This window comes from Carassius carassius, chromosome 32 (assembly GCF_963082965.1).
Source record: "Carassius carassius chromosome 32, fCarCar2.1, whole genome shotgun sequence".
NCBI classification, from domain to species: Eukaryota; Metazoa; Chordata; class Actinopteri; order Cypriniformes; family Cyprinidae; genus Carassius; species Carassius carassius.
The window spans coordinates 18,341,995-18,368,513 of NC_081786.1; the positions used below are offsets into that span (position 1 = coordinate 18,341,995).

The window sequence follows — 26,519 nt, forward strand, 5'->3', positions numbered from 1 at the left end:
ACCCCATCCAGCCTTCTTCACTATAGAGAGATTAGCTCTGTGTGCTAAACATTACAAACCACAAACAGGAAGATGACCAGTATCTGATCTGAACGTGTAAGAAAGAACATCAGCTGATGTCTTACCATGGACCTGAAGAGATGCCAGTCTCCAAAGTTCATGTTCATTTCCTTCTTGAGCTCATCAAGGTTGCATTGAGACAGAACCCGGCCATTCACGTTGGCCTACATTTAGGATGACAGAATTTGACATAAGAACTTTATGGCATTCAGCAGCAGCAAACAAATTTTAGATCAATTTCATCTCGGCAGTATGTCAAAGGTTGAAACAGTTCACAATTGAGATTTTGAAGTATGCAGGCAGATGCGGCACAGCTGGCAGGTTGACTAATGCATGTCTAATGAAGACATCAGAAATGTCATTGCTTCCTTCAGATGTTGTCCAATGAAAAGAAAGGCCTCATTGTGAAACCTCTGTATGCACCACATGGAGCTGATAAAACTGCTCTTTTCCCATGGATGAACATGTATTTACTGAGATGGACTCATTTACCACACCCCATGTCTCATTCCTATTTTTCACTTTTTGTGTAGAAAAAAAAACAGCTGTGGATCATACAGCTCAGTACTAAGTAAACAATGACATGCATTTTGTATGATCCCTCTTATAACTATTTTGGTAAAATAATTAACATTTTGCAGATTCTGAAAGAGGGATGTAAACTCTTGACCTAAACTGTATTAGCTGCTATAATATCAATTGGATGTTATAATTAGATTAGATTATACGTTTTCAAACATATTTCACACTTGTCATAAAAACCCATTTGCACCTCAAATGCTTTAAAGAAGCAATAGGACAACAAATTGTACTGTGAAAGTGAACAGTAAAATCATATGCCAATTTTTTAACAGACTGCATGCTTTTCAATGGAACGTCTAGTTCACTTGTCCAGAACATACCTTTTTGATTGTGCCGATATACTGCTCCAGCATGCTGGAGTCCAGGCCCTGGATATGTCTGAGCTTCTCACACATGCCATCAATGCTCAGAGAACTGAGGAGGACCTGAGATCCACTAGAAACCACAGAACCAGAGCCCTACACACACAGACAGTAACTAGTCACTCATTCCATCAGTTCATAATGCATTCTGGAATAGCAAGGCATGAGGCACTGTCAACGCCATGTGATGCAAAAGCAGTACAACTCACAGAAAAAGCAAAGCAGCAATTCAATGTCATTACAGAATAAGGAACTCTAAACAGTTATGGGTGAAGGAACAATACGTGATACATGATGGAAATTTCTGTCTGCTGAAGTCATGTATGGGAACTATCATTATAAGACTTTGCGGAGAGTAAAATGCATGTTTAATGTAAAATGCTAATGTGTAGGTGTCAAGTGTAGACAGCCACAAGATCTTTAAATTGGTCTGGATTGGTCTCAGTGGTGACCCAGTTTGTTTTGCTGTAATGGTTGATATTTGTCATGTGCACTGATCTCATTAGACCATTCTAGTATGACGTACACTTTTAAAAATAAAAGCTTCCAAAAATTGGGTTTTGCAGTAATTCCACAGAAGAGCCATTTTGGTTCCCCAAAAAGCCTTTCAGTCAACATTTCTTAAAGGATCCATTTTTAATTAGTGTAAAGAGCATTTTAATAATCTAAAGAACCTTTTTTCCACTGTTAAGAACCTGTCGTGGAATGAAAAGGTTCTGTGGATTGTAAAGGCTCTTTGTGGAACCAGTGATGCCAGTTAAGAACATTTATTTTTAAGAGTGTTCCACAACAAGTTATTTATGATGGAAAGAAGTTCCTTTCTCCAAAATGAAGATTGACACTCCTAATTGAGATTGTAGATAGAGTTTCAATGGTCCATTTGAGAAATAGGTGGCGGTAAAGCACTTATAAGTCTGTGATCCGCCATAAAGCAAGAAGAAGAAGACACGTCAGGCGCCGGCTGTTGAGAACGCACTCAGGACAGTTCGGACATTGCGGTGAAAATCTGAGGTAAAAAAATGGTACAAATACTGTTCAGTTTCTTGCACAGACTAATCGTTTTGTGTCTTTACACTTCAATGTATCGTCGCAAGCCGCAGGGTTTAATTTGGTTTTGTTTGTGTATGTTTTTTTAACTCTCAAAGCCATGATTCCCATCCACTTACATTATATGACTGACAAACTGCAACGGTTTGAGTTAAAAATCTTTGTTTATGTTCTACTAAAAAACAAAGTCAACTACATCTTGGATGCCCTGGGCGTAAGCAGATAAACATCAAATTATCATTTTTGGGTGAACCATCCCTTTAAGAACAGTTCACTGAAAGGTTTTTTGTGGAACACAATATGGTTCTTATATGGCATCACTGTGAAAAACCATCTTTTGGAACCTTTATTTTGGTTCTTTATGGAATCATAGATGCCATTATTATTATTTTTATTGTGCTAAACCCACGTAATTAATACTATAATGTAATGCAACAATCCTATATTAAAAATCTAATTGGAAACTAGTTTCTTATTAGCATGCATATTACTAGCATATTGGCTGTTAATTTCTTTTTCTGCATGACCACATTTTAGATCTCTTATCCTACCCCATACCTAAACTTAACAACTATTTTACCAACAGTTATCGTTTATCAAGGCAGTTAATAATTAATATTGAGAACTGGTCTCCAAACTTAAGTGTGACCGCTGTGTTCTTCATATGATGATGACTGGGCCTTTCATCTATATCTAGGTCAGTCTGCTTGGGAAACAACTATTGTGATGAGCATTCAAAAATATCAAATATGTCCATGATTCTTTGTTCAAAAATGAGTGGTGTGGATTCTCAGCCAAGCTTGACACCAGTTGTTTTCACCTTCAATCTCTATAAGTCCTATTCATCAGCAGCAGGCATGTTTAATAAGAAAGAATACAAGAAATTAAGTGCCTTTTTAAATTAAGTAAATTAGTGCCTTGAGAGCGGATTGGATGAAACTGCAGAAAACTGTAAAGAAATCAGCCAACCAGGAGAAGCCTTTGAATAAACATTACTATAGTCACGGCTAATATTCCCCTGTTCTCTAAAAACTCATTTGCATTCAGATTTAAACAAGAGGATGTAAAAATTTAACTTGAAACTCTGTTCTGAATATATATGATGGTGAATAAAGTTGACACATTCACAATCTGCTCCTCACATAAATTATCATATGGCTTCAGAAGACTTAAAATATAGCGCACAGGTTGCAGGGAAGGTGTTATTGTCCTTTCTGGAGCTGGACAGCCTGTGATGTTCAGTTGTACACATACTTTTGGCCACAGTGTATCTGAACAGAAATTTCACAATGACAGAGCTGGCTGCTCATTTTGTCCTGGTTTTAAGTGAAACAAGGCAAAATGAGCAGAAGCCCTGAATTTAACAGAGTTAATATGAAAAGACAAAACTGAAAGGTTTAAATGTTTGTACCTGCTTCATTCTGAAGGGCTGAGATTTGATCTGGGATCGAGAAAAGGAGAGAGGACGAGAGGAAAGGAGGGATTAGGTCACATGCTTCAATCAGCAATCAATCAAATGTACACACAGTAACATTATGTATGACAGATGCTTGTCTCACAGCATCCGACCTTCATGGATTTCACAGTAATGATTTCAACAAGCGAATCAAACAGAGAACTTCAGATGCAGTGAATCAAAAGAACAACATTTTTTTTTGAGAAAGGATGGACTAGCAAGGAGTTTCGAACAGAAAAGACACAAACGGAGAAACTTTGGATGTTTCACATAAATGGAGAGGACTTTTCATGACTCCATGCCGAGAAGAAGTTGTTTAATTCCAAAACGGCACTACCCTGATGGGTGAGCGTTCGAGCCGGGCGATAAGAGTGTAATTAGCGTTAGGGGCCGGGGAGGAGGAAACAGACGTGTTCGCAGAAGGAAGCGGCTCGCTGGGCTGATAAGAGACGCCTTATTCAGTGCGCCGTCCCAGCACTGCTGATGCTAATCCAGCCAGCCTCAGATAGCAGCAGCCTTTCACACCACGCAGAACAAAGCAGCGATGGGGGGACAGACCAGAAAGCAGGTCAAATGACTGAGGCATGAAAGAGCAAAACAACAGGGCTGAAGGAAGGAGGGCAGAATATGAGGAGAGATCCCAGCGGAAGAGCTTGACTCAAGCAATGACAACGGGGAAGAGGGACAGAGGTCCAGGAAAGGAGAAAATGCTGGAGGAACTAAGAGATGTGTAAATAGATGGTAGTCAGTGAGCATCAGTAATGGTCTATTCTGAGATCATTTTGATTGTTATGATGATTATGTTTTTGAATGAAAGAAGTCACTTATGCTATAAATGGCTGTATTTATTTGATAAGAAATACAGTAAAAAGAATTTAAAAAAATAAATTAAAAAGAAATATTGTGAAATATTATTACAATTTAAAATCACCCCATTCAATTATAATACATTTAAAACATCATTTATTCCTGTGATTGCAAAGCTGAAATTTCAGAAGCCGTTACTCCAGTCTTCAGTGTCACATGATCCTTCAGAAATCATTGTAATATGCTGATTTGGATTTCTTATCATAGTTAATGTTGAAAAGCAGGATGTGCTGCTTAATATTTTTGTAATATATTTTGTGTAAAATATTTTTTTCAGGATTCTTTGATGAACAGAAGGTTCAGAAAAACATGTTTTTGAAAAGACTTGAGATTTAAAATTCCATTTAAATTTAGAGAAAAAAATAACATACATGCTCTTCAATTAAATGTACCACCTGACTTTTCTACTAACTGATTTTGTTGATACATTCAATACACTTAAAGGGATAGTTCACCCCAAAATAAAAAAAAATCAGTCATCTATGACTCACCTTCATGTTGTTCCAAACCCGTAAGAGTTTTGTTCATATTCGGAACACAAATTAAGATATTTTTGTTGAAAACAGAGCTTTCTGACCCTGCATAGACAGCAACGCAACTGACACAGAAAGGTAGTAAGGACATCATTAAAATAGTCTTTGTGATATCAGCGGTGCAAGCGTATTTGTATGAAGCTACGAGAATACTTTTTGTGTGCAAAGAAAACAAAAATAATGACTTATTCAACCATTTATTCTCTTTCAATTGAAGAAAAAAAAATTCAATGCATCGTGGTCGTGAATGGTTGCAGAGACTGACATGGAAGATAATAAATGGAGTCATTATTTTTGTTTTCAATGCACACAAAGTATCCTCGTAGCCTCATAAATTTACGTTTGAACCACTGATGTCACATGGATTATTTTAACTATGTCCTCACAAACCTTCTGGGCCTTAAAAGTGTCAGTTGTGTTGCTGTCTATGGGGGTCAGAAAGCTCTCGGATTTCATCAAAAAAATATCTCAATTTGTATTCAAAAGATGAACAAAGGTCTTGAAATGAATAATCAATGACATATTTTTCATTTTTGGGTGAACTATCAATATAATTCAGTTTCAAAGTCAAATACACATTAAAAAGTCAAGAGGGAAAAGCACATTAAGCTTTAAGGTTTAAATAGCGCAGGCAGAGAATGGACAGCTATATAAGTTTAACATGCCACTAGCATCATTAGTGTATGTGTGTGTGTTTGCAGGCAATAAAAGGCTCTACTGCATCTTTTATGCACAGATATAAACACAGACATACACACTGCTAAAGTTACCATAGAGGGGGATGTAGGAGAGGGAAGACCCTCACTGGAGTCCTCTCTGATTACATCCTGATGGAGGGAGACAGTAGGAATGAAAGAGGAAGAACCAGAGTTACAGAACACACACCTTTAGTATGGAAAGGGGAGAGGACTGACACAGAGATTGGCATGATTTATGGGGGTTTTCCTGTAACTTCCACAAATTCTAGAAAATCTCTCAGGTCTTTAAAAGGAAATGTTATTGAAAACAAGCATTTCCAGGCTCTTTTAGAAGTTAAAAGTTCAATCTACAAAGTAAACAGACTCTAACGAGACAGAAATCAGGTGGGTAGATTACCCAAAAACTGTACTCAAGTAAAAGTACTTAATAGAAATATTTACTCAAGTAAAAGTAAAAGTACTAGTCTGAATAGTTACTTGAGTAAGAGTAAAAAAGTATCGGATAAAAAATCTACTCAAGTAGTTAGTTAGTTACTTTGGGTCATATATACTGAGCCTATTTTTATTTAGATTTATAGATTAAATGTATGTGTGTGTATAAATATATATATTTCATCAGCCTTTACTCAAGTCTTCAATGTCACATAATCCTTCAGAAATCATTCCAATATGTTGATTTACTATAAATCATGTTCTTTTCATCATAATCCTAAACAAAATCTCACAGGTTCCAAAAAAATATTAAGCAGCAAAACTGTTTCCAGCACTGGTAATAGATCAATATATTAGAATTATATTTTGAAGGATCATGACTCTGAAAACTGGAGTAACAGCTGATGAAAATTCGGATTTGCATCACGAAATAAATTATATTTTAAAGTATGTATTATATATATGTATAAATAACCTCTGACATAGAAGAGAGAAAACTCCTCACATGACCGTTCAGTTACAGAACATCTGTCTGTTTACTTAAGTAACAGATATAGGTGTCATGCCATAACATATTTTTAATACGACTGACTTTATATTAAATGTGAATTTAACATTGAAAGTCAATGTGATATAAAAACTGCTAATAATCTTTCATCGTTCATAAAGACAGCAAATAACATTTACATTATCAAAAATAATTTTCACTGACAGTCTAGAGTTCAGTCACTCTCAAAAACTCCCATTAAAATCACTGAAACTGTTAACACTGTGAAATCAATATCTTATTTACAGATTCGTACACACATCTGCACTTTGTTGTTTCTGACGAGAGAATTTGCCAGAAAGAGGTATTTCATCAGTGAGCGAGTGAAGGAAGCACCGGCATTTTAGTGATGACTCATCTGAACACCTCTGATTGGCCATTGCATTCATAAGCTCAACAGAATCGTGTGTAAAAACGCGCCTGTCTCTGGCTCAGCACCAGCCAGTGAAGCGAACACAGATCTGAATTTAGCAGCTGACTCGCTGAACGTTCTCACGCTGGTGTGATTTTATTAATATTAATAAAATATTAATCGGCTATTTTTTGTCTTTTGGAAGCTGCATTCCCTTCTGTTATAAGTCACACGTACAACAAACTAATGTTACAGGTATCATGTACTGTAATCGAATGTAGCCCAAGTTATTACCTGTTGAACAGTAGACAGCACACGCGGTGTTCATCTAATAAAGATGTTCATCGCTAGCAAATAGCGTTTGCAGATTTGCTTTCAATTCAGTGCAGTTCCAGCCACGTTTTCAACGCTGCTCTTAAATGTTACAACTCTGAGTGAACCGCTTCAGTCGCTCAGCGTGTGCGGCAGGGAACTGAACGAATCATTCAAACTGATTCATGAACCAATTCAATGGTTAGCCAATTGGTTTGATCAAGCCTCAGAATTGACTCAAAAGAATGAATCTTTCGCGAATGGGCATCGCTCATTGCCCAGAGAAAAGTAGACGGCGCGTTTGGAATAAACTGAAGCATTTATAACATTTATTGCATTAAGATAAAGTAACGAGAGGAGCGCCGCCCACAGTAACGAAGTAAAAGTACAGATTTTTATCCCAAAAAATTACTCAAGTAAGAGTAAAAGTACCCATCTTTAAATATACTCCAAAAAGTATTAGTTACCCAAAAAATTTACTCAAGTAAATGTAACGAAGTAAATGTAACTCGTTACTACCCACCTCTGGAAATCATATGATTATAATGTCATAACCATAAGATATTAAAATATGAGACTGTATAGCGGATTATTACTCATTTGCCATGCAAAAATGTACATACATTTAAGACTAAAACTAAGTGAGGAGGAAATCAAAAAAGGTTGAAAGCTAAAAGCTTTTATATACATTGTCATTTTAAGAAACGTCAATGAAAATGCTGCAGAACTATAAAACTGCTCTTTGAGTTTAGCGTGCAACGTTGTAGCAACAAGCCACAGGCTGTTTGTCATGAGGAGCTTAAAACAAAGCATGAAAAAAAGAAAGATACATTTAGCATCATGAGACATAAAGAAATCATTGTGGCCATATAGACTAGGCACTGAAATGCATGTCTGGCTGCAGTGACTTTGAGGCGTTTAGTTATGTACTTACTAGTCCCAGACTGGGGTCCTTATAGAGTTTAGTAGCAGGGTGTGAGAGGGCGTAATGGGGTCTGCCAGGGTAATGTCGGGGCAGGTGATAAACATCATGAGGGAAGTAAGGCTATAGAGGTGAAGAGAACAGACAAATACTCAGGAATGATAAATGAGGGTCAGGGTGAGGGTCAGCGCCCCATCAGGCATTCAACTAGAGGTCAAACACACATTACAGCCTAAAAACAGATTTATTAGGGCTGGGCTATATATGTATACATTGAATATTAATACTATTATTAGTGGCAGTTGTACAATTATTATTATTATTATTATTACTAATTTTAATTTTAATTATTCTATTTTATTAAATATTCATAATTCAATAATAATCATAATCATCCTTTAGTTAGTAGTAAGTAGCAGTAATAGTAAAAGTAAAATTATTATGATTATTGTGAATAATATTGCTACAACTACTTATTAATAATTGTATTAGAATTTGTATTGTTATTATTATTATTATTATTAAGTTGATTATTTTATAAAATAATAATAATTATTATTATAAATATTCATCCTACTACAACTACTACTACTAAGAACAATTAATAAATAAATGATTATTATTATTATTACTAATATTAAGCTATGATATGATAAAATATGATAGAATATGATTCTATATATAATATTTATATATTTATTTATTATTAATATACAAATATTGGTATTATTAATAGCAGTAGTAAGATTATAATCATTAATTTTATTTCTGCTACTGACTAATAATAATAATAATTTATGAATACTATATTAACATTATTAGCAAAATAACATTTATAAATTATTATTATTATTATTAAAGCAGAATATGATCAAATATAAAATATTATATTAATAACATTGACTACTGACCAATAATCATAATAACTTATTAATACTATATTAATATTATTAGTAACATGACATTTCATGAAATATTATTACTGATAATAATAATAACAGCACAACAACAACAACATAAAATTACTTACAAAATGCCATGAATTAGTATCATGATTTTTTGAGAGGGCCAGTTTTGTTCCTGAACCTATTTTACTACTGTATACACTTATAAGTATGTTTCAGTAACTCCATAGACACAGATGTACTTTGCTAAACAAAGTAAACAGTGTCTGTGCCTGATGTCTCACCCGGTTGTAGAAGGGATGTTGGGGTCCCGTAAGCCCACTAAAGTAGCTGCTGTGGGGTTGAGCAGCCGGCAGCACTCCAGCAGGGGGGAAAGAGCCAGGGAAAGAGCCTGTGGGAGAGCAGGCCAAAGACTGCTGCCCAAATGTGGAGTGCGGCCGTACCGAAGCATCTTGCAGGGGCAGTGTGGGATAGCTGACTCCTCCAAGGTGCATCTGCTCTCGTGCATCTCGTACATCTAAAGAGAGAAGGGAAAAACACAAAGAAAGAGAGAGAGAGTAGGAGAAAGTTAGATCCGAATCTTGGCCAGCACTTTAAAGGCATTCAAATCCTCCCACTCACAGTCGACTTCAGCCAAATGAAGCATTTATAGTAAGTTACATGTGAGAAAAGATAGGCCTCTGTGGTTTGATTCCCTTAGAAAAACACAGATTTTTCCCAACAGAAGGAGCAAATTGCAAACGCACCAGGAAGAAATAAATGGGGCTCCCAATAAAAACCACGTTTGCGTTAGCGTCAAAGTCTCAAGGGCTGAAACATACGTCAGAATTTGTTTGGTTGGAAATAATATTTCTGAGTCACCCAGGCAGACCAAATAAGACTGGCCGGGTGACTCAGAAAAGGAGCAGCTCATCGGGCTTCAGTAATGTTTCATTTCCTGAGGTGAACACAATGGAGACCTTACTCATCTCTCTCGGTTCACAAAGGAACCTTTATTGCACAGGCCTTTGTCACATTGCACCAAGCAATGTCTGCTGTCTCAAAGCCCGGGCGCAGCTGACCATTATCATGTGATGTGATAATATCATCTCTCATATTTGCAATGATTTAGAGAAATCCACAGCAATATATTTAGCACTGTCTGTGCATGCACTTATCTGTAATTAGGGACACAAATAGCTAAATCTAAGAAAAGCCAGGAGACATCCTCAAAATATAAAAATGTATCTTCTGTTTATGAAGTTAATTAATATATAAACACTATAAAAAGCATCAAGCTACACATTCCTTTAAATGTAAAATTTTGTCAATTAGTGTTGACTGTCAACGGAAAAAGTTCTAGTTAGTGTTTATGTAGTTAAAACAATGTCCTTCATTTCTAGCTAGACAAACGTGTTTGTGTTGGTCTGTACCTGCGATGATCTCCCTTAGTTTGGGATCCAGGTTGACGGTACAAGGCAGGAACATCTCCACATCACGAGCGGTGAGAACAGGGGTGTGTGATGAGAGGAACACCTCGAAACTACGAATATCACCATCGATCTCCAACAGAGGCTCCACATCTTTAGTGGTGGGGATGTTTTTAGAAATCCTGCAATGAGATAATTAACAATTGACACACAGAAACAGCAAACGTTTACCAGTTTCAGAAAATCAACAGGAGTTTGAGGCTATTTACATTAGTTAAAATCTGGGGGAATAAAATGCAAATAAATGTACCATTAATTTTCTGGTGCTGTTCAGACATTTATTTATATAGGAAGTGAATATAATTTAATGGAAACATTTGGTATTGCACTCAAACAAAATCATACTGAAAGCTAATTTTTTGAGATATCAAACTTCAAAACTGCAACACAACTTGTTTGGATTTATGGCTTTTATTTTCATACAGTCTCAGAGTAAAACATATTTTGGAAAATATATATTTCATGAAATTGCTAACAAATAGTATTTTTGTGCATTTTTCATAATAATAAACTTAAACATTTATAACTTTTATATAACCTTTTTTTTATGCCAGCAATAATCTGCCAAGTTTCTTCTTTATAAAAAGACAACAGTTAAATCTGTTCTCCAAAGCTGGGAAATTTCATTTTGAGGTGCTCAAAAAGTGGTTAACAGATACACACACACACACACAGTGTATATATACATATACACAAATATACTCATATCTGTCTGTCTTTCTGTCTGTCTGTCTCTCTCTGTCTCTCTCTCTCTATATATATATATATATATATTGAACAGCTATATGAGCAGCACCAGAGGGTTAAATGAATAGTAAATAAACAAATAAATAATATATAACTTCCTCATAAAGGCACAATGAACCTGACAATCAGTGCCAGGGTATAAACTTTGGTGGTTCACAGAGCCATATAGAGAAAGAGTTCAGTCACTCTCAAAAACTCCCATTAAAATCACTGAAACTGTTAACACTGTGAAATCAATATCTTATTTACAGATTCGTACACACATCTGCACTTTGTTGTTTCTGACGAGAGAATTTGCCAGAAAGAGGTATTTCATCAGTGAGCGAGTGAAGGAATAACCGGAATTTTAGTGATGACTCATCTGAACACCTCTGATTGGCCATTGCATTCATAAGCTCAACAGAATCGTGTGTAAAAACGCGCCTGTCTCTGTCTCAGCACCAGCCAGTGAAGCGAACACAGATCTGAATTTAGCAGCTGACTCGCTGAACGTTCTCACGCTGGTGTGATTTTATTAATATTAATAAAATATTAATCGGCTATTTTTTGTCTTTTGGAAGCTGCATTCCCTTCTGTTATAAGTCACACGTACAACAAACTAATGTTACAGGTATCATGTACTGTAATCGAATGTAGCCCAAGTTATTACCTGTTGAACAGTAGACAGCACACGCGGTGTTCATCTAATAAAGATCTTCATCGCTAGCAAATAGCCTTTGCAGATTTGCTTTCAACTCAGTGCAGTTTCATAGCCACGTTTTCAACGCTGCTCTTAAACGTTACAACTCTGAGTGAACCGCTTCTTTTTTTATGCCAGCAATAATCTGCCAAGTTTCTTCTTTATAAAAAGACAACAGTTAAATCTGTTCTCCAAAGCTGGGAAATTTCATTTTGAGGTGCTCAAAAAGTGGTTAACAGATACACACACACACACACAGTGTATATATACATATACACAAATATACTCATATCTGTCTGTCTTTCTGTCTGTCTGTCTCTCTCTGTCTCTCTCTCTCTCTCTCTATATATATATATATATATATATACATATATATTGAACAGCTATACGAGCAGCACCAGAGGGTTAAATGAATAGTAAATAAACAAATAAATAATATATAACTTCCTCATAAAGGCACAATGAACCTGACAATCAGTGCCAGGGTATAAACTTTGGTGGTTCACAGAGCCATATAGAGAAAGAGTTGCGACAACTCCATTGACTCCAATGGAACGCTTTTTTTACAGCAATGGCGGCTCGTGGAGCCTCTCAATAGTTCCCGGAAGTAGCAGCAAACCGATGCCGCGCCGTAGAGATGCAGCAGAACAAACCGTTTGTGACGCACTTTTAAAAGGTAAGACGTTTAAATAATACGATTGTAAATTATTAGTACATCTTAATAACAATAAACTGTAAGTTAAAACCTTCTAGTAGATTATAACTCATTAAATGAGTAGATTTAAGGGATGTTATCAGATAACTAACAGATTAGGCTAGGATTGTAACATTAGCTGAATAAAGTTAGTAATGAACACCCTATTAATTGTAAAATCTGTTCTCTTAATTCAGTTTCATCCATCGTGTTTGGAATTAGAGAAAAGGAGTGTAATTTTTTTTTTTTTTTGCTGGGTGGGGAAAGTTAGCTAACGTTACATAGCCTATTAGTTCAATATTAACGTTTGACCGCGTGTGACAGCGGTATTTGGAAGTGATAAAATGAGGTTATAAAGTTTGTTCCTTATTACACGTATTAAATAATTAAGTTCCTTAATAATAAAATGCACCCTATTGATGTAAATTTAGAGTGAATTGAGTTTGCAAAAACATGGGTGTAGTGTTTTTAGTCATTGTGATTCATTGACTATTACCTGTCTATATTATATAACCTATCTATATTATAATACTTCTGTATTATATACTTAAACTTGTTAGTGTATAAAAGTAACATACTGTAACATTCTGTAGGTGCTGGTAGGTGGAGGATTAGTGCTGCCACTGGACTGTTCTGTGATGGAGCATCAGTGAGGATGCAGGTCAGGAGTGCTGAGGGGACTATTTTTTTTTAAGCTGCATTTTCATTCTTTTTTTTTCTTAGTGCTGCCTTTGAATTGTTTGATTTTTTTTTTCTTGTCTCTTTCATTTTTTTAATAGACCCAGGTAACTGGCTGATGGTTCACTGGAATGCTGGCTGGCTGCTGACTGACTTGCTGCTGGCTGACTGAGTAGTGTCAGCTGTCCCTGTCTCTCCTCTCTAGCCATGTCCTCTATTTCTTCACTGTCACTTTCCCTTCTCTAAGTGTCCTCATTCATTTTTTCCACAACCTTTGAAACTGATAGAGGCAGAATACATGGAATTGCTCATTTTAAATATTGAAAATATCACATCACTTCAAAATTAGAAATATTACTTCAACTAGTACGAGTTTGTACTTACTATATATGTATCACCTGAAATAATATAGCTGTAATCAGCAGCGATTTGCTGTATGTTTACAGGTCTAGGGGTGCATCGTGGAGCAGGGGCACTCCTCTTTTTGACCACAAAGGTTGTCGGAATAGCACCTGGTCTCAGCCTACTCTTTAATTTTTTGGTCATGACAAATTGGTTTTCCTCAAAATGTGCCTGCAGAGTGACTTGAGTTTAGTTTCCACACACAACTTTTTTTTTTTCTTTTTTTTTTGTCTACCCACATATTAAATGCAGTTATAGGTAACACTGATGACTCCCTGCAATGTCTCAGCTCCCTGGGTTTAAATAAATTTAAGTATAATTACCTAACAATTTTTTGTTGTTGTTGTAATTTTTATTTATATTTAAATTGCTCCTGTTGACTTGAGCCAACCATTATTTTCTCCTCTCCATGTCAGCGGGGAAGCCATACATTTGCACACCTTTCTCTGACCGAGTGGAGCATCCCCATGCAGCAGAGCAAACCATAGTGGAGACTATGCAAGGACAACATGAAAGAAAGGACACATACAAAATGCTTGGAATGCTATTAAATTTATTAAAAATGTATTCATGAATTGCTGTAAATAGTTAATTGCATTTATTTCAATAAAAATACAAAGAAAAAGTAATCTCGTAATATATAATTACAATTTAAAATAACTGTTTTCTATTTTAAAATGTAATATACTCATGTGATGCCAAGCTGAATTTTCAGCATCATTACTTTTGAATGGCAGTGTACATGTTTGTATACGAGTATGCCTGAATATATTGTGTATATGAATAAGTACATAATTATATTAATATATGTAATTGTAAGAATTGTAAACAATAAGCTTCATTTTACATTTACTTAAAATGCTTATTACTGCTGCTAACAGTATATGCAGTGCAAGCTGAAAATCAACTGTCACCAGCCTGTCTCTGTACTATCTGAAAGTCATCAATATGACATTAGTTAACATGAGATCAGTGAAAAAAAGAACAATATGTAACGTAAAAAGGCAACCGCAACCCGTGTTTATACAACTTAACGTTAGCCTGAAATAAGTTTTTAAAATAACGGTAAGTTAATTGAACACTAATCCTCAAAAATTACCTGATTTGATATTTTAAAAACAACATCGCTATAACTACATATTCATGCTACATACATATGTCGGTGTGTTGTATAAATATATAAAATAAATGCATTTATTGACTCATTACCAGAAATCGCAGTTTTGTCACTCTACTCTATCAGTTTGAATGGAACTATGGAATGGAACTTCCTGGAACTTTCTGAAGTCTACATGAATCACGTGACAACCAAACATTTCGAACTTCCGTTGTCGCAACTCTCTCTCTCTATGGCTCTGGTGGTTCATACAAAAGGCCATTTCTGACATTGATGCTGACTAATCGATTAATATTCTGATTGATGGTCAGATTGCTGTAATGTGTATTTAATTGCTATTTAGTATTAATACTCATCAATAACATGTAAATCTACTCTAAACTGTGGTAAACTGGATTACTAGTCACAAGCTCACACTCTTAACCCAACTTTGTGAGCGTATGTGGTTATAGCAGTTATTTCTGCAGCACAATGTCAGGCGCTTTCAGATAAATGCCTTCCCATTGCAATTTATCTCATTGAGCGTGGGAATTCATATCAAATAAATCTGAAGATTTGTTTCTGCTGAACGCAGACATTTGCGGAACCCATATTTCTTCCTCTATCTTCTTATCTGCCCCCAGCCCACGCCTCTGTCTCTGTGCTATAAAGTCTGCTGAATCTTCTTATTGGTCTGTATGAGGGCACAGTAAGTCCTTTTTTTCCATACTGATCGAGCCAGATTGCACCGTGAACAGGGTGAGCTCAGTGCTTGGCCTCGTCCTATATCACCGGTTTGAGTAATCCGATTTTAGCTGTTTAAACTGGGCAGGAGAGAGCTGACACAATGACACTCAGATGACCTGTTGCTAAACTGAGGCAGTGTAAACAAACATCTAATGTGAGACGATACACACCTGGAGGGAGCGTCTGAAACACTCAGTTTATCAAATGACCTTTGACCTGATATGGCACAACTGCATCCGAACCAGATACAACAAAGCAACTCTATATTTAGTTGGCTGTTTGGTTTCTATCTCTGCATTTACAGCCCCTCATTATAATAAACATCAAACACGGATGAGACTCTGGAAGTTGACACAAATTACATAACAGTGTTATTTATTTTTAAATCCATTACTAAGGATTATTTATTATAGTATTTATTAATATTTTGAATTAGCTTTTATTTTTATATAATTAGTTCTCTTAAGAGAGTTCTCTCGTACTGCGTCTTAGCTAAGACGCTACGGGAAAAGTCTCTTTTCACGAAATACTGAAGCAAAAATTCTGCAGCAAGTGCACAGCCTATCGAGCACAGGCTGATGCAATATCAGACCAATAAGGATGCTTCGCGCCCATCACGCCACTTCCCGCCGAAACGGGTGTGGCCCAACCCTATAAAAGGAGCTCGAAAAGGCTGACTCACCTGATTTTTCATCTCTTCAGCGAAGCTCACGCATCGCTGGATCACGGAAAAAGCAAGCGCCGTCTGATAGGCATCTCAGCGGGACGAGCCATTCTGAAGCTGCTGGCCTTCGCCGCCTTCCACTGCCATTCCTGCTGCGCTCTCCGGCGCCTATATCCTTTATATATATCCTTGTGTGTGTTCGCCCTGCGACGCACACTCATAAAAGAGCTGCGTCTTTTTAAAGATGCCCTCGTGCGGCTCGTGCAGAGCCCCGCTCAGCGAAGGAGATCGTCATGTCATCTGCGTCTCCTGCCTGGGTGAGGACCATGCAGCGCTCGCGCTCGCTGACGGTGGCTGCCCTCACTGCGAGCTAATGCCTATGGTGACTCTGAGGACTCGCCGGGCGTTCTTCTCGAAGCCTGCATCATCCGCTGCGCCGCAGCGCCGTAAAAAGCGCCGCTCTCAGCGTTTACCGGAACCGCCTCCAGCTCTGCCGAGCTCGCCGGTTCCCTCCGCTTCACCGGCCTCCCCTGCATCGCTTCCCGATGGTCAGCGGCCGCTGTCTGCCGCCGCGTCCTCCGAGGAAGTGGATCTCAGGGCCGCGTCGGAGGAAGAGGACACGTGCTCTCTGCTTGCTTCGGGCAGTGAGGGTTGGACGAGCTCCGTGAATCTCGCGCCTTCTGCTCAGAGGCCCAGCAGACGGGCGGATATCGATAAAGAGCTTATGAGAGTGCTCACGCTGGCCGCGGCGAGCCTCGGCCTCGAGTGGTCTGCACCAGCGCCCCCTTCTCGTTCCCGGCTGGATGGTAGCTTTCTCCCGGATGAGCGTTTTTCTCCCAGCTCAAAGCACGCCCCTTTTCTTCCTGAGCTTCACGAAGAAGTGGCGAAAGCTTGGAACGCTCCATTCTCGGCGAGAGTTCGTTCATCTGTTTCACCAGCATTCTCCGCACTGGACGATGCTAAAAACAGAGGCTACCTGTCACTTCCGCTGGTGGAACAGGCTATAGCAGCGCACCTTTGCCCGCCCTCTGCTGGACGGCGGACTAAGGCGGCGTTGCCATCCAAAGCCTGCCGCATGACGTCATCGCTGCTCGCACGGATCTTCTCTGCTGCTGGGCAGGCTGCGTCTGCGCTGCACACCATGGCCACGCTGCAGATTTTCCAGGGCGATCTCCTCCGCAAGCTGGATGAGATGTGACCTGAAGCGATCTGTCTCGCGGATCTGAGGAGTGCTTCGGATCTCTCCCTCCGTGCTACTAAGTCCGCTGCACAGGCCATGGGACGGGTTATGGCTTCCGCTACGGTGGCTGAGAGGCATTTGTGGCTGACGCTTTCCGACATCGCGGAGTCTGAGCGCGCTGCGTTCCTCGACGTGCCGCTGACTCCTGCTGACCTCTTCGGATCGTTTGTCAACGAGTTTGTGGAGAGATTCACCGAAGACCAGAAAGCGTCACAGGCGTTCAAGCACTTCTTGCCGAAGCGCTCCGGTTCTGCAGCGAGCCGCGCTAGACCGGCCCCACAGAGCTCTCAGTCACGCCCACCGCACTCGCGCAGCGGATGATGCAGGCTTCGAGAAGAACGCCCGGCGAGTCCTCAGAGTCACCATAGGCATTAGCTCGCAGTGAGGGCAGCCACCGTCAGTGAGCCCAGCTGCGTCATCACAACAGCGTCAGCAACGCAGCTCGGGACCCCGTTCTCGCTCTTCCAGCCGTCACCCCGCGCCACGGGAGCCGCGACAGAGGATTACGGTGAAGCCAGAAGCCCCGAAAACATCCTAGCACTGCTGGGAAAGCGCATGTGTACGAGTTCCGCTGCGGCCGAGCTCTCACCCAAGCGCGCCGCTGTTGCAGTTCCAAGAATTGTGACTGTCTCAGCGTTTTCTGCAATGCGCAAGCCTGCACGAGTGCCCGCTTGCCTGCACAAAAAAGCCGTTATCACGGCTACCCAGATATTTCCCGAAAAGAGTGTTATTTCTGGTGTTCCGACCACGGCCGATGGTGCTATAAATGTAGTGACGATGCCCACTCCTCAGTGCCCATCTCCACATGTAAGCACAGCCCTGTACACAGGGCTCGCGCCTATAAGATCAACAAACACAAACACTATGTCACACAAACCCGTGCACGTACGCTCTGCCCAGGCAGACAGCGAGTCAAAAGCAGTAAATGTGCACATTTGCAGCCCACAGTTACTCGCAGACATCACGAGTCCCATGGGACCCGCTCAGCCCTCCCTCAATCGGTTAAGCCATGGGACGGGGTCGAGGAGGAGCTATCTGCCTGCTGTGATCAGCGCGCTCCCCGCCTCAAATGCCACAGGCGTAACGCCCATGTTGCAGCACACCGAAGCGCCGCCGTTGCCCAGGCAACAGAGCGCGCTTCGCATCCAGCCCTTAGCCATTCATGCAGATGCATGGTCAGCGCTTACAGGGGTTTCGGATTGGGTGCTAGGCATTATAAAGAGAGGCTACTCACTACATTTCTTTCGACGCCCTCCGCGCTTTTTAGCGCGCGTCGAAACCACGGTCAAAATAGAAGTAGCACACCTACTTCGGGCCGAAATATCAAAACTGTTGAGCAAAGGGGCTGTAGAGCCTGTGTCTCAAGCTCAAAGCGAGGGGGGGCTGTACAGCAGATACTTTCTGGTGCCCAAGAGAGACGGGGGTCTCAGGCCCATACTGGATCTAAGACAGCTGAACAAGGCATTGGTGAAACGCAGTTTCAGAATGCTTACGACCAGGAAGCTCCTCGCGCATATTCGCAGAGGAGACTGGTTCATGTCAATAGATCTGAAGGACGTGTATTTTCAAATACAGATAGCGTCAAATCACAGGCGATATTTGAGATTCGCCTTCGAGGGCCAGGCATACCAGTTTACAGTCCTGCCGTTCGGCTTGTCCGTAGCTCCTCGTACGTTTACGAGGTGCATGGACGCAGCGCTCGCTCCTCTCAGACCCAGAGGCATGCGAGTGCTGAACTATTTGGACGGCTGGCTGATTCTGGCTCAATCACGAGCGGAGCTCGTGGAGCACAGGACCGTTTTACTCGATCACCTCGAGAGACTCGGTCTCAGTGTCAACTGGGCGAAGAGTTCGCTGAACCCCAGTCAGACGATACTGTTTTTGGGTTTAGCTCTGGACTCACGGTCCGACTGCATCTCAAGGTCAATCAGGGCTGCGTTACAGCCCTGAAATCCTGGACAGCAAACGACAGATACCAATCAGGTGTAAGCCTGGGGACTTCCTCGAAAGTGAAGATGGTGTCGACGGATGCCTCCACTTCGGGATGGGGAGCGCTGCTCGTGGGCAGACCGTCCTTTGGCCTGTGGTCAGAACGGGAAAAGCTCCAACATATCAACTGTCTGGAAATGCTGGCAGTGGAGAACGTGCTGACGCGCTTTTATCCCCGAATCAAGGGCCGCCACGTCTTAGTCCATTCGGTGTCCTACATAAATCGCAGGCTGACGGAACGCCTCCTGGTTTGGGCTCAGTGCAACTTGCGCTCGCTGAGGGCAGTGCATGTGCCTGGGCTGCAGAATCTGGGTCCAGACAGGCTGTCCAGAAACAACATTCCCACGGGTGAATGGTCTCTACACCCGCAAACAGTCCGGCTGTTGTGGGAGAGATTTGGCAGGGCGGAGGTGGACCTCTTCGCGTCCCACGAAAACGCTCACTGCCCCGCGTTCTTTTCCAAGAACGAAAGCGCGCTGTCACGGAGATGGCCGTGCTGCTCGCTGTATGCTTTTCATCCCGTCTCCCTCCTTCCGCAGGTGATGTTCGAGACATCACCTGCGGAACGAGATGTTCAATACTGCTTGTAGCACCTTTTTGGAAGAACCAACCATGGTTCCCAGATTTGATGCGGTTAGCAGACATCGCCCCGTGGCCAGTGCCGTTGAGGAGGGACCTCCTCTCGCAGGCCAGGGGCTCGATTTGGCACCCTCAACCGGAGTTGTGGTCCCTCCATGTGTGGGCGCTCAACGGTTACCCGCTGATCTCTCAGTGGGAGTGCTAAATACCATCACCCAGGCTAGAGCTCAGGCTAGAGCTCCGTCGACGCGACGGCTGTATGCCTCGAAGTGGTCGGTGTTCTCCAGCTGGTGTACAGCTCGGGGATGTTCACCCCTTGATTGTGAGGTGACGGAGGTTCTCTTCTTCCTGCAAGAGCTGTTGGATATGGGCAGAGCCCCATCCACGCTCAAAGTTTATGTGGCGGCCATAGCAGTGTTTTTTGAAACAGCGCTCGGTCAGTCAATAGGAAGGAACGATTTGGTCATCCGCTTCCTTAGAGGAGCCTGGAGGCTGAATCCTCCCAGACCTCCGTCAGTCCCTATATGGGACCTCTCGTCGGTTTTGGAGGCCATGAAGGGTCCCCCTTTTGAGCCTATCCAATCGATTAGCCTCCAGCATCTGTCATTTAAGACGGTATTCTTGTTGGCTCTCGCTTCAGTGAAGCGTGTGGGTGACCTGCACGCGCTCTCGGTGAGCCAGTCGTGCTTGGAGTTTGGGCCTAATGACTCAAGGGTCATAATCAAACCTAGGCACGGTTATGTGCCAAAGTCCCTCAACACGCTGTTTCGGGCTCAGGTTATTGCCCTGTCTGCCCTGTCGGTGTCAGGAGAGGATGGAAACTCGAGTCTTCTTTGCCCTGTTAGGGTTTTAAGAGCTTATGTGTCTCGCTCTGCTGTCTTTCGACAGACTGAGCAGCTGTTTGTCTCGTTCAGTGGACGTTCCAAGGGAATGGCTGTTTCGAGACAGACTCTATCCAGATGGATAGTTGACGCCATAGCCTTAGCTTACGCTTCCAAGGGCCTTCAGTGCCTACTCCACGAGGGGCGTCGCCTCGTTGTGGGCGTGGTCTACTGGGATCTCCTTGCAGGATATATGTATGGTGGCAGGTTGGGCCTTGCCGTCTACATTTATCAGGTTCTATAACCTGGAGGTTCCCGCCTTGCAAGCAAGGCTGCTGTCGGTATAGCCGAATCAGGGCCCTGATGGGAATTCTGAGTTTGTGAGCGTTATGCGCTGCCGACTGTTATATGGGCAGTATTACGTAAGACCCGCATTGCCACATTGGTCAGGCCTTGCCTCGACTGTGTGATGATTGTATTGCCGCATCTACGGGTGCTGCTAGATATGGGACGGAGGGCTTCCCCCCTTCTCCTGTCCTGGGCTCTCTGTGAGTCCCTCGGGTGACTGTGCACTGTAAATCCTGGGCGTTGCTTCAGTTTTATTGGTGTGTGATCCCTGCATGCACGGCGTTTTACATGGGGTTCCCGTAGCGTCTTAGCTAAGACGCAGTACGAGAGAACTCTCGTAAGAGAACGTACTTGGTTACTAACGTAACCTCGGTTCTCTCTAGAAGAGGGAACGAGTACTGCGTTCTCTGCCGTGCGTACGATTCACTCTGGTTCGCTTCGGCGATGAAATAAATCAGGTGAGTCAGCCTTTTCGAGCTCCTTTTATAGGGTTGGGCCACACCCGTTTCGGCGGGAAGTGGCGTGATGGGCGCGAAGCGTCCTTATTGGTCTGATATTGCATCAGCCTGCGCTCGATAGGCTGTGCACTTGCTGCAGAGCAGCCAATGAGCGAGCGAGCCGTCTCGCCTATGGTTGTGTACTGCTGCAAATGCGCTTTACAAAAATTCAAAATTAAGGATAATTTTTTGCTTCAGTATTTCGTGAAAAGAGACTTTTCCCGTAGCGTCTTAGCTAAGACGCAGTACTCGTTCCCTCTTCTAGAGAGAACCAAGGTTACGTTAGTAACCGAGTACGTTTTCATTTTACTTAAAGTTTTGGTAACTTTGTGCAAACAACCTTTTGTCTATTTCGTTTTTTATTAAAAAAAATTATGTATAATATATTTTTTGTTTATATAGCTTTAACTCATTTTCATTTAGCTGATTTCAGTTGCATATCCAATTTTCTTTAATTTTATCATCTATTTATATTTTATTTTATGTTAATTCAGTTAAAAAAGTTTAATAGTTAGTTTATTTTCATTAACAGTAACAGTAGAAAACAGAAAACTAAATGAAATTTTAACAACATTTTTATGACTCCAAAATGAACTTTAGAAAAAGAAATGGCCACAGATTGTTTAACATTTCAATGAAGTACACAAAGAAACGAAGACAGAAATAAATACATGCATACATACAACAAAATAAATGCCATTGCAAACTGAGTCTGAAATTTCCGTCTGAACTTTTCACAAATTTCGAAATAAATACGAGCTCACGTTGTGTCAATCAAAGGATTTACTAAAGACATGCAGTGGGAAATTAGTGCTGAAAAAGCATGGACAGTTTTTTTGTGACTCACCTAACTGAATATTTGCATGAGTTTCCCTTTTGATCTGTAAATTTATGGGAGGAGAGTTTTTAAATGAATCGAGCAATGTGATTTAATAAGATTTGCTCTTGTCATTTCACTGGTATTTGCGGCATTATTTAACACCCCAAAAAAGCATGTCTTAAAGCAGGCGGTAATTTGGTAGATTGCGCTGATCATTATGGAAATGGGATGTGGCGTCAGTGTTCTTTAATGTGCACCTTGTCAGGAAATCACCAGCAGAATTTCCCATCCCATTGGAATTATGCTCGAACACTAATTTAATGCAAAACAATTAACTAACACATTAAGACACATATATGACAAATCAATCAAATTTCACAAGAAAAATCATGATGTCCTTGAACCTTCTACATACATTATGAAAATGATGACACATGACATAAGGCTCCGCCTACAAGTAGTGACATCCTCTAATATACAAAGTATATAGTTTTGCAGATGGAGACAGGGATGTTATAATGAATTTTTTATTTATTTTTTAGCAAAAAAAACCCACAAAATCTGGGGTTTACTTTATACTTATTTTTGAAATTTAAGAGCAATTTCTGAGTAAAAAACAACAGGTAACAAACTGAATTAAATGTGGAATGTTTAAGTAGAAAGACTTAAATGGTATTTTCTTGTAAATCACGCCAATAATCTTCATCAAAACCATTTTTTTCAAAATTTATCAAGATTGCACAATAAGATTTTGCTGTATAACACAGTATTTTTGATGTCTGTTTGTTTCTAGTTTGGACACAGTGTTACGGTCATTATGACCTGGACGGGAGGTTAAAATATCATCTTCCAAAAGATTTAAGTTTAGCAGAGCATTTAAGTAAATTGCTTTGGTCCCATCATCCTCGGATGGCTGTATAAATAGCGATGGTCACCAAATTACTCACAATTTCAGACGTGAAGTGTGTGTGTGTTGGAGGGCAAGCGAGTGGCTGGGTGTGAGAGCAGATGTTGAAGTCATTGGACAAAGGCCCACGCTGTGCTACAGCAGGCCTGTGTGTCAGCGGGTCAGAGTCGGATGCTGTGAACAGTCAGCTGACCTTCCGCATGATGGACATTAGGTAGAGGTCTCACACTTAGGGTGGAGCTCAAGGACGTGACCAACATAGAGGGGCAAACACATGCTTGCTTTCTGCTTCCTTCACACACACACACACACACACACAGAAGTATCACTTTAAGAAGGGCTGAACAAGAGAGCCGTGTGCTGGTGAGAGAGGTTTGGTTCATTTCCCACGCACTGGATTAAGCAGAACTGGGCAGACTGTGTCTCTTCCGAATCCAGCTGGGCTTGTTTATTTGTGTGTGTGTGTGTGTGTGTGTGCGTGTGTGAGCATGCTCACAGACAAACAGGAGCCAGTGACAACAGCCTCTCTAGAGAATCAACTTCCTCTGTCACAAGACACGCACATACTTTCCACAGCCTCTGCTTTAAAAACCTGCTTTAGAGAAGGAAGAACATTTAATAAGGATCTAAAAAATTAAACGATTCTTCATAGCCAACTGTAACTCTGAGACATATTCAATTAATGATCTGTGAATTAATGGTGTTTGCTAAGACAAGCTTAGTCTCACACTGCCAGACCTTTGACTTGCATTTGCGTCTGGTCCATATTGCTAAGACAAGATGAGACTGCATATGTGACATTAAAAATAATAAAAGCACAGAGAAATTTAGTTTAGAAATTTATTTGGAACAGAGGTTAGAATTTTACAGACTTCAGTCAAAGAAGAATAACTTATATTTATTATTAGTAGTAGTGAGTAATATATATATTCACTAGGGGTGTCACGGTACGCAAAAATCACGGTTCGGTACGTACCTCGGTTTTAAAGTCACGGTTCGGTTCATTTTCGGTACAGTAAGGGAAAGTAATGCAAACATTAAACTGCAGGTTGTTTATTACTATAAACTTTTTTTAACAATTTGTTTACACTTTTTTTTAAATACTTTTTAATAATATATATATAAAATAAAAAAAGAATAGGAAATAAAATACTGCTGCAAAGTTCTCCACTAAATAAAATACTCTCAGTCTCAAACCAATATCATATAATAAAATATAATAACTATGATTACAGTGCAGCATTACCAATCCCAGCTTGTAGGCCTGCTCATATTTTAAAAATATAACTTTTCCAAAGTGTAAAGTGCATCAACAGTTTCAGTTTTTAGACCTGCTCAGATTTCGTTATTGCGTTGGACCGATCGGAGTTAAGAGCAAAGGTCTGTTTAAATGCCGACGGGAGCTGCGTTTAAATTACAATCGTTTTTTTCCTAGTTGTAGTGATATTCACACTCGCGTGATGCCTTTTGAAAACCTTAGGCCGGTGACACACTGGCATATTGCACCTGTCAAACATAGTCTATTTTGCCGTCAATACTGTTGACGGTGTCCTTTATCAGTAGGCTTTATATTTATGCTCAACATGAAGTATAGATATTGTTGTCATGAAGACAAGAGCCTGGTCTGTCGGCAGCCTCCCTCTATGTCACCTATAGTAGCAGTAGCGCCAGCACTGCGTCAGGCACGATTCTGGTGTGTAAAGACACAGAAAACACGAAGCAGCCGTCACGCAACTGTCACGCAACTGACACGCAGCAGAAACGCACGCTCACGCCACGCAGCCAGTGTGTCACTGGCCTTAGAATCAGCTGCAGGGAGGGATTTGCGCTGAACGCGGAGACTTCCGCCACTTAATATGTTCGTTTGGAAACACGAAAATGTATATGTTCCGCACACAAAATATTGCATTCGGTCATTCGGTACAAACATACACCGTACCAAAAGCCCTGTACCGTAACGGTCCGGTACGAATACACGTACCGTTACACCCCTAATATATATATATATATATACAAGTCTTTTTGTTTTTATTTAATTATTAAAATGTAGTTATTAATTAAACATTATTCTTAAATAATATTTATAAACGTAATTATAAATTTTATAAAAATAAATTATTAAATCATAACTGTAATAAATAACAACAATTATAATTCATTTATTATTGTTACTTACATTAATTACTATTATTATTATTATTATTAAATAATAATAATTTTTGTTTTTATTTTATTATTATAAAATGTATATTAAATAGTAATAATTCATTTAACTATATTTACACTTAATAATACAAATCATGAAACATTAAATAATAATCATAATAAATAACAACAATAATAAATGTTTTATTGTTACTAAAATTTATAATTTATTATTATGAAACAATAAATTAAATTATGTTATTATATATATAATTAAATTATTATAATTATTCTATGTTAATCAGTTAAAATAATGATTTAAATATATATTATTTTATAAATACAAAAATAACAATATAAAAATATATAATATAAATAATACACAATTATTATTGTTGTTTTATTTATTAAAATAAATTAATATTTATATTTAACTAATTATTTTAGCTTATTAACACTGAATAATAATAATATATTAAATGATTACTATTATTTTATTATTATATTTATTATTATTAATAAATTAAATATAAATGAACATTAAACAACAAAACAAAGATCATTAATCATTTATATTTAACTTATTTATTGTTATTTAAATTAATAAGATTTCATTTGTTATAATGACGTGAAATAATAATAATAATAATAATAATAACGTTAATATACCAAAATATTTTTTAATTACTGCTGATACATTAATTTGTGTATACAAAATTTGTGTATTTGATTGAAATAGTTATTTTACGTTTAACAACGTGATTCAAATAACATTTTACATAATACTTCTAAATCTTTAAAAATAGCAGCACATGACCGCATTGTAATATATCAAGAGTGAAAATGTTAAGCTTACCTCTTTATGAAACTCAACATTTTTTAGCAATTTTCAAAGCCGTAATGACTACACAAATTGCACCCC

The 26,519-nt window shown here is 39.6% G+C and overlaps 1 protein-coding gene and 1 long non-coding RNA gene across 8 annotated transcripts in view; one reads left to right on the forward strand and one right to left on the reverse strand.

Moving 5' to 3' along the window:
* The window catches only part of LOC132112911 (uncharacterized), a 100,842-nt gene extending 86,888 nt beyond the window's left edge, over positions 1-13,954 (forward strand). The window contains exons 2-4 of the long non-coding RNA XR_009425056.1: positions 12,479-12,646; positions 13,268-13,325; positions 13,444-13,954. This is a non-coding gene — a long non-coding RNA (uncharacterized LOC132112911). The remainder of the gene's footprint in view (positions 1-12,478; positions 12,647-13,267; positions 13,326-13,443) is intronic.
* Positions 1-26,519, reverse strand: part of LOC132112908 (kinase D-interacting substrate of 220 kDa B-like) — a 61,374-nt gene that overhangs the window by 4,453 nt on the left and 30,402 nt on the right. For 3 of the 7 annotated variants that reach the window (XM_059520646.1, XM_059520647.1, XM_059520645.1), the window contains exons 23-29: positions 10,488-10,666; positions 9,360-9,592; positions 8,183-8,293; positions 5,678-5,734; positions 3,463-3,492; positions 963-1,100; positions 126-224 (exon numbers count right to left, since the gene is read on the reverse strand). In XM_059520646.1, coding sequence (XP_059376629.1) covers positions 126-224; positions 963-1,100; positions 3,463-3,492; positions 5,678-5,734; positions 8,183-8,293; positions 9,360-9,592; positions 10,488-10,666 — 847 coding nt within the window. The remainder of the gene's footprint in view (positions 1-125; positions 225-962; positions 1,101-3,462; positions 3,493-5,677; positions 5,735-8,182; positions 8,294-9,359; positions 9,593-10,487; positions 10,667-26,519) is intronic. The other 4 variants (XM_059520649.1, XM_059520648.1, XM_059520651.1 and 1 more) reach the window with 4 other exon arrangements.